This window comes from Oncorhynchus gorbuscha, linkage group LG06 (genome assembly GCF_021184085.1).
Source record: "Oncorhynchus gorbuscha isolate QuinsamMale2020 ecotype Even-year linkage group LG06, OgorEven_v1.0, whole genome shotgun sequence".
Classification (NCBI taxonomy): Eukaryota; Metazoa; Chordata; class Actinopteri; order Salmoniformes; family Salmonidae; genus Oncorhynchus; species Oncorhynchus gorbuscha.
In genome coordinates this window covers 59,299,669-59,307,959 of record NC_060178.1, presented here as the reverse complement: position 1 = coordinate 59,307,959, position 8,291 = coordinate 59,299,669, and the positions used below count along the sequence as shown (strand labels likewise).

The window sequence follows — 8,291 nt, the reverse complement described above, 5'->3', positions numbered from 1 at the left end:
AAGGCTTTCTCACACCGTTTTAACGGAACTGGCTCTCTGTAGCTTTCATAGAAGAAAAAAACGTTCCAACTGCATGACAATTCCACACAGCCTCGCCTGGGTAATCACTGAGAGGACACACTTCTTCACGACTACACTCTCCTACAGTACACCACGGCAACTCCGCATAGCTACGCTATTTGTGTAGTATAAACATGTTGGATGATTATACGTAATTACTCAGTGGTGGCCAAACACACACACATATATATATATATACAGACACACACACAAATACACACACACAAATGCATAAACACAAACACGCACACACTCACAGACACACATACATACGCACACACACCTCAAGGATTTCTGCTCCAAACTGTTTACTCTGTAATATCATAAGTGAAAGGAGTCATGGACTTCAAACCTGCCAAGAACTACCTCAAAGAAACAATGACATATTTTCAAGTAAAATAAACGACCATAAATACGATGTTTTATTGTCAGATACACCGCAGTGATATATGTGTTGTTTTGAAGTACCGCTCCCACTTAAGGTACTATTCCATAATTCTACAGTGTGTGAGACTCTGTGTTGAGCACACAGCACCCATAGTGAGGGTTCATTCATTAAAATTGTGAAACTGCATGCATTGCCAACATCCGGCGGTGGCAGGTAGCCGAGTGGTTAGAGCGTTAGGGCCAGTAACCGAAAGGTTGCTAGATTGAATCCCCCAGTTGACAAGGTTAAGATCTGTCGTTTTGCCCCCGAACTAGGCAGTTAACCCACTGTTCCCCGATAGACTATCATTGTTCTTAACTGACTTTCCTAGTTAAATAAAGGTTCAATTATAAAATCAAATCAGGTGTGTGGCTCACTATTTCAATACTATGGGGCCTAAGGATGTGTACAAGACCACATAATGAACATAAGTGGATCCTGTATTTACACTAACAGTGGCTTTTTTTTTAATAGACCACCCTCTTGGATCATCTGACACCTCCCTATCACCATGCTCTCAGATGTCAATCATGCGTGAGTCACACCCAATCTAAGTAAAGCTTCACTGAAATGGATAGGCCATGTCACATTTCAGAGCTTCCCCAAATACCCAAGCCAGACTTTGACCCTCCCTTCTCTGTGTGATACTCTCTCTCTCTCTCTCACACACACACACACACACACACACACACACACACACACACACACACACACACACACACACACACACACACACACACACACACACACACACACACACACACACACACACACACACACACACACACACACACACACACACCCATCATGTTTGGCTGTTAATTGTATCCTAATATTACACTTTACATACATTGCAGAAGACTGAACTATAACAAAACCGTTTGGCAGCTTTATTTTAAATAATGTTTATTAATTATGAAAAACATGAATAACATTCCACCCATGAGACCACTGGAGGGCGATTTGGTCAGGTGACTGCAGGAAAGGGCTACAGCAATATGTTGAATGTACCACAAGGAGATAATAACATAATGCTAATAATAATAATAATAACACCTATCTAGCAATTTTATAAAAGTGAATACTGATGTAGGAGTACTTAGGAAAAGGGACTGGAGACTGAAATTGCACACTAGTTACATTCTAAAGAGAAAGATTTAATGAGAATGTTCCACCTGCAACGATGTGATGTCAGAGCCTCAGCCTGTATACAAGGCAGACCGAGGTAAACAAACACAGCAATCCCATCGTCTTCGCCTCGCGATGGGGTCAACGCCCATGCTTACCCCAGGCCAACAGACCATAGTCCAGCCACGTGCATGTCCCCCATCCATAACTGTTGATTCATGTTTGTTTTTTTTACTCTGGGGCTTTGTCCCAAATGACCCTTATTCCCTATTTAGTGCACTACTTTTGAAAAGGGCCATGCGTTAGTAAACTGTGGAGGGGCATGGGGAAGTATCTAAACTGACACATGCTGCCCTGGTTTACTCTTGGTATCTATCGATGTCGTCAGCACTCTAGCTGAGCGTCGCCCATCCCCAGTAAACACTAACCTCTCGCTGATGCTCTGTAAATATTTATCGTCAGGCAGACTGCAAGGGGAAAGGAACGTGGAGTGCCCAGCGCGCCAGGAGAAATGTGACCCTTTCCCTCAAGTTGTACACTAACTCAACCAGCACCATTCTTTTTCTCGACATCCCACACCTGGGTATTCATTAGGGCACACGTAGCAAAACATTTTGCAACGGAAACGAAAACATGGATGACTTATTGGACAAATTCAGGTAGTCCCTCCCTGTTTTTTTTATTTTTTATTAAGAGTTGCATGGTAATAGTCATGATGTTGCTCACGCCTTACTGAGCATGACAAAAACAATGTCAGGGCAAGCCAAGCTGCCCTCAAGCAATGCACTGTTGCTCAAATAGTAACCTCTAGAAGCAGCCATCCTACTGGACCGGTCAGTAGAGGAAAGTAAGGACAAAAACAGCAGGGGAGAGAAAAGGTGGAAATGGGTGGTGGTGAGGAAGTGGGCTCTTCCTGCCATAATCAGAACTCTGAATATTTCCTGTCATTGTAAGAGCTCCAGAACCATTAACCGGCAAGACACACACGCACACACGCACACACGCACACACGCACACACGCACACACACACACACACACACACACACACACACACACACACACACACACACACACACACACACACACACACACACACACACACACACACTTCTATACAAACAAAAACAATACAGGTACACACAGGTATGTGAATCCTACTTGGCACAGGCGTCCTGCATTGTGGGCCCTTTGGCTCTCCTCTTGATAAACACATCTTGATAAATACTTCATTATGAAATCCTGAGGACACTGTAAATATTTGCTCATCCTTATCACCCTCCCTTATCTTGGCGTGTACCTTCTGCTCTACATGGCTTCTAGGGCTTTATTTTTGAATGACTTTGTGGGTTCTGATAACTTCACAGAATAGAACATGGAGAAGAGTGGCGAGTTCCTTGAGAGGCTCCTGGAAAAACAATTATTGCTGCAATACATTTTAAATGGGTTAACAACACTCACGGTAATGATTTCCTTTGACTACATATCTATCTATAATTCATTACACATCTATAAGCATTTCAAGTACGTGTTATAACAGGTCCCAACCTGTTATAACTAGTGCATTATTGTCATGCAATAGCTCATATTTAGGTATCTTAATAGATGCATCATTTTACCTTCATTTAACTACGCAAGTCAGTTAAGAACAAATTCTTATTTTCAATGATGTCCTAGGAACAGTGGGTTAACTGCCTTGTTCAGGAGCAGAACGACAGATTTCGACCTTGTCAGCTCAGGGATTTGATCTTGCAACCTTTTGGTGGCAACTCCAACGCTCTAACCACTAGGCTACCTGCCGCCCCAAGCCAGTAGGGGAAATGGGGTTGGTCAGGCAATACAGCAACATTTTCAAAACCTAGCCTTTGGCCTTTTGGCATATTCAATAACACTTGTATGACAGAAGCACACTTTTGAGAACATCCATAATGATTTCATTCAACTGTCATTGTGACGATGCATATCTCCACCCAGCACAGCCAGAAGAGGACTACCCACTCACAATTCAGATTTGTTCCTAGATCTGTAAGGGTAATAAAAACCAAATTCACGTAAAGGTAGTACGTTCCTCAACCTTACCTCCCACTGGCGTGGGATTGGGCTGTACTGTGGAGTCTTAAAGTGTGGAAGGTCTACTCTACAGTCAACACAAAGCCCCACTGGCCCCTAGCCAAGACAAGTAGGCTGTGTTTACACAGGCATTACAAATCTTATGTTCCCCCCCCCCCCCCACACTAATTGGTCTTTTGACCAATCAGATCGGCTTTCTTGCCAAGAATTTGGCAAAAGATTAGAATTGGGCTGCCTTTGTAAGGGCAGCATAAAGTCACAGAGCAGGCCTTGGAGACCAGCCACTCTGGACAGGTATGCCAGAGATGGGGGTGCATTCAGTCTCTCCCTCAAACGACGGGGGAGAGTTAATGGGAAAGAGGTGATTTGTATTTAGCACTTAGTGAATGTGTTAAAGCTGGAATCCTTAGTTGATACATACATTTTTCTGAATCATAAATGGTTTATGTATACCCATTGATTCATGAATAACTTACGCCTCAAGAGTTTAGTTCAACTTCTGTATCACATCCGAACCCAAAATAGACATTTGTTTTACTCCAATGCTTGCGAACAACGCAAACGTAAACCAACACTATAGCTATATAGACTCATAACTATAACTTTGATATAGGTGGCCAGTCCTTTCATCCACAGGCATCTATGAATTTAAGTGGTTACATTTCTCCAGGCCCATCCATCAGCTTTTTACCAAATCAGAGGCAGGGTGCCAAGGAGGCAGTATCGGTCCCTTAGTATGAAGTGATGAAAGGGGGCATTGTTGAAAACATAGGTTTAGAATGATAATTTCTATGAATGACTCTACTGGGGAAAGGTCTTACTGGAAATGTCAACACACTTGCATCATTCTTTATGTAAAAGGTAAAACCAAGCAGCACAAGACTATTTTTCAAAATGATTTTATTGGGAGAACTACGAAAAAAAATAAAAAATGTACAGTACAAAGTCTTACACTCAATTTGTAGTGAACCGACTACCCCCGCCCCCAAAAATTACTACAACTGTCTTTTTGTCCGTTTTTAATTACATTCAAAAAGCTTTACTTCTGATAAAGTAGTCAAAAAGCACAGTGCGCAACCCCTGTACCTACTATGTACAAACGTTCAATCACTTCCCCATCCAGAAAATTCTGAAGACTGCTCTCCCCCCCTCTTCCTTTGAGATTGTTTGACTAGTCAATCTAAATAAGTGTAGAGAAACAGGGAATTTCAACAAAAAACAAAAAAAGGTATAGTCTTCCCAAGGTGTCTTAGAAAAGTGGTAACCACCTGCAAAAGTCATTCAGCTCCAACACTACATTCAATTCAACTTGTGTAAAATATACATGTAGGAAAAATACTTTATTTGGTTAATGTTAAGGCATGTAAGATGGTGAACTCCGTAGGCACTACACAATAATACTGGGGCACAAGGGATTGCTACATTCTTTAGCACGTGGCTGGAATCAGTGTGACCTCGTACAAACAGAACAAAACAAATACTTTTTTGGTTAATTTATTTACTTGGGTTCTTTGTCACTGAAGTCTGATCTATATATATAAAAAATAAAACACTAAAAAAAAACTTAAGGCTAGCTCAGGTTTGGACGGTCTGCAAAACCACATCATTTATACATTCTACAGAAACATCTAGATAGGGACTCAAAAACGGCTTCCACAGCTCTTACAAGCAAACTCTGAACAAACAGCAATCACGCAAACTTGTTTTAATAAACGTAAACAAAATTAATGAAATAAATATCACATGTCCTCTTAAATTAAGATCTTTTTTTACTCATTTACAATAAAAATAAGTGAAGTTACAAAATGGAAACCAAAAACAAAATATATATTACTGTGAAAAGAACATACACTCCACTTTATGCAGATTAATAATGGCGATCATAATTTAAAACATAAAAGAATATAGATCTATTGCTTCATCATACTTGATAAATACAGTATGGACACAAATTACCAATGATGTATAGCCTATACTTTTCACAAGATAATAAATAAGTTAAATAGGTCATAGCCAGTTACACACTGCTATGTAAATCACTCAAAACAGCCAAAAAAAAAATTAAAAATTAAAAAAAAATTAAAATGATTCAACCATCAGTGATTTCCCCAAACAAACCGAACGCGAGTGCTTTTCAAACTAAGCAACAAACCACTGTTGTGGTGCTGTGAAACAGATTAAAGTCCTGGAATGGAAGTTTAAACGTTCATAAAGGAACACATACTTTGAAAAATAGACGTTACATTGTGTCAAGGCATATTCTTGGCAGGATGGAGGAAATCGGAAACCACTTTACAGTGTCAAGTTTTGTACACATCTATCCCAGGGAAGTGTGGCTTGCCCGATAGACCAAAAAAAAAAAAAAAAAATACTGCCATTAATTGCAGCTCAAATAAGTCGCTGATGGAATGCCTTCTGTTGATATCTACTTTTATACAGCTATACCATTACAAAAAGGAACAACTAATGCCATGTCAAGGATCATTTTCAACCATTGAAAATAACATGATTAGGATGCCTAGTCATCTGAAATCGACAGCCTGCTGAAGATCGGCAGACGTTTCCCAGCATCCAAACTTGGGGACTCGGAGCCGCTGAGACTCCCAGAAGAGCTGAGGGACCCGCTCGCATAGCTCTCCAGGTCTGAGAGGGAGCCGGGCGGGCTGGGAGGAGAGTCGAACACCGGCGACTCGTTGAGGCGGCGCAGGGACTGCAAGTGGCTCATGTTGTATGAAGGGGGAGAAGGGGGGCACACGTTAGCTTGAATGTTTCCGTAGTAGGCGTTGAACTGGTTGTTGGCATAGCCGTTCTGAGTATGCATGGCAAGGGGAGCAAGTAAGGCTTTCAGGTCCTGCCCAGGGAAATTGAATGCACTGTTCACACAAGACAGGGAGTTGGGAGACAGCATGTCCTCATAATAGTTGGGAGAGCAAGAAGAGGGGGGTGGTGGGGTGCGCGATGTGGGGCTCTCGAGCAGTGGCGACTCAAGTCCATGGTGGCTGGAAAAGCCAGAAAAACTCTGGCTGTGGTGAAGCTTTGGTCTGTCCCGGTTGTGCCCACCTTGCTGCAGAACAACATCCCTTTGACCATAGCCACAGAGCTCCCGACCTGACTTGGGTTCCCCCTGCATGTTGGCGTTGATTGGAGCAGGTCTGCGCTCATCAGCATTGTGGATAAAATGACAGCGGGGACCGTAGGGGCAGAAGCCAATAGTGTGGAAAGTGCGACAGGGCTCGGTTTTGTACTTGGGGTGGCGAGACAAATTTCTCAGCTCGTGGTAGCCGTGCGCAAACTGGCACTTCTCTCCATATTTGCATGCTCCGTTCTCCTCGAAGGGCCTGCAGAGTTCGGTCTTGTAGCGCGTGGAGTTGATCTGAGAGCCCGGTTTCTGCTGTAGGATCTGCAGCTGCTGGCTGCGGTCACTGTTCTCACTGTATGCCCTGTCACGGAACTTGTTCTCCTTGTTCATCATGGCAGTGCTACTGCTCGTGTTCTCCTTCAAATTACTGTAGGAGTTGACGGAGTACTTGTTGCTGTTGATCATTGCTTCCATGTTGCTGGTCGAATTTCTACGGAAAAATCCCGGCGTGAAAGAAAAACTGTTGGAACTTTGTGTAGGTGTCACTGGAGCCCCCACCGCTTTATTATCCAGCATGCTATTGATGTGATTCATAGCGTTCATGTTCATGGTTTTATCTTGCTGTTGAGAGATAAGACAAACATAAGCAATGCATTTAAACTAACACAGCGTTGGCCAAATGCATGTTAAATTCTGATAAGTGCTGAGTGCAAACTTAGTAACAATGAAAAACTATGGCGGGCTCACGCTAGCAACAAGTTATTGCTTAGGTCACGAAGCTAGTTGTCGCCTACTGAAAATGAAAAAGGCATGCTCAAGCGAGCAGACCTGTTAAAAGAACAAGACTGTCCATCTACAATGGGGAAATATACTTTACCTTGTAAAGCATGTCGATGTCGTACAAAGCGGACAACATGGTTGCAGACATCTCGTTCTCGGATGTTTGTCGCAGTAGATCTCTCATGGAGGACCAACCAGGATCCTTCAACGCACGAGACAACTGTTGTAGATCGTGCCACGGCTGTTTTTTTTTAGAGCAATTTGAAAGTTCTTGAAAAATCGAAATATGCAATTCCAGTGGCGGAGATGAGTTGAGACAAGTTGTGGAAAGTAAGTTCCTTGTAATTGGGTTGTAGATTCTTCCCTCGAGAAGCGCTGAACTAGAGTGCTTCACTAACTACCTCTCCTCTGCACAGGAATATAAACGCTTCGCAGTGGCTGGAGGGTGGAGCTTTCTGAAGTTGGAACAATGTTTTGTGGATCACGCCCCCGTATTCGAACGTCTCCCAGTCACTGGTTGGCCTCGAATTATTATACTCCACCTCGAAATGTAGTTCTTCTCCAAAATTCTATCACGCAATTTGTGAAAGTTGGTCCCGTTTTGAATGAGGGGCCAGGTTGTTGAATCAAGCAATAGCGTACAGTAGGAGTTGCTCGGAAAAGTCATGTATCTTTGTACACGTTTAAGCAACTATACAAACTGGAGACCACTTTGTCTCCCTTCTCTCTCGCAGGTGCGTGAGTAGGAA

General features: G+C 42.7%; 1 protein-coding gene across 1 annotated transcript; it reads right to left on the bottom strand.

Annotated features, from left to right (window-relative positions):
- Positions 1-4,566: 4,566 nt before the first annotated feature.
- LOC124038163 (mRNA decay activator protein ZFP36L2-A-like) lies at positions 4,567-8,177 on the bottom strand. Its single transcript, XM_046353682.1, has 2 exons — positions 7,640-8,177; positions 4,567-7,383 (listed from the first exon to the last, which is right to left on the bottom strand). Exons 1-2 carry the CDS (start codon positions 7,724-7,726, stop codon positions 6,202-6,204), a joined length of 1,269 nt encoding a protein of 422 aa, XP_046209638.1. The 5' UTR covers positions 7,727-8,177; the 3' UTR covers positions 4,567-6,201.
- Between the last annotated feature and the right edge of the window lie 114 nt (positions 8,178-8,291).

Bases quoted from the DNA above. Each gene is read 5' to 3' on its own strand.
- LOC124038163 (XM_046353682.1), bottom strand. From the start codon at position 7,726: ATGAGAGATCTACTGCGACAAACATCCGAGAACGAGATGTCTGCAACC. The intron at 7,384-7,639 runs GTAAAGTATATT...ATCTCTCAACAG, and splicing joins ACATCGACATGCTTTACAAG to CAAGATAAAACCATGAACAT.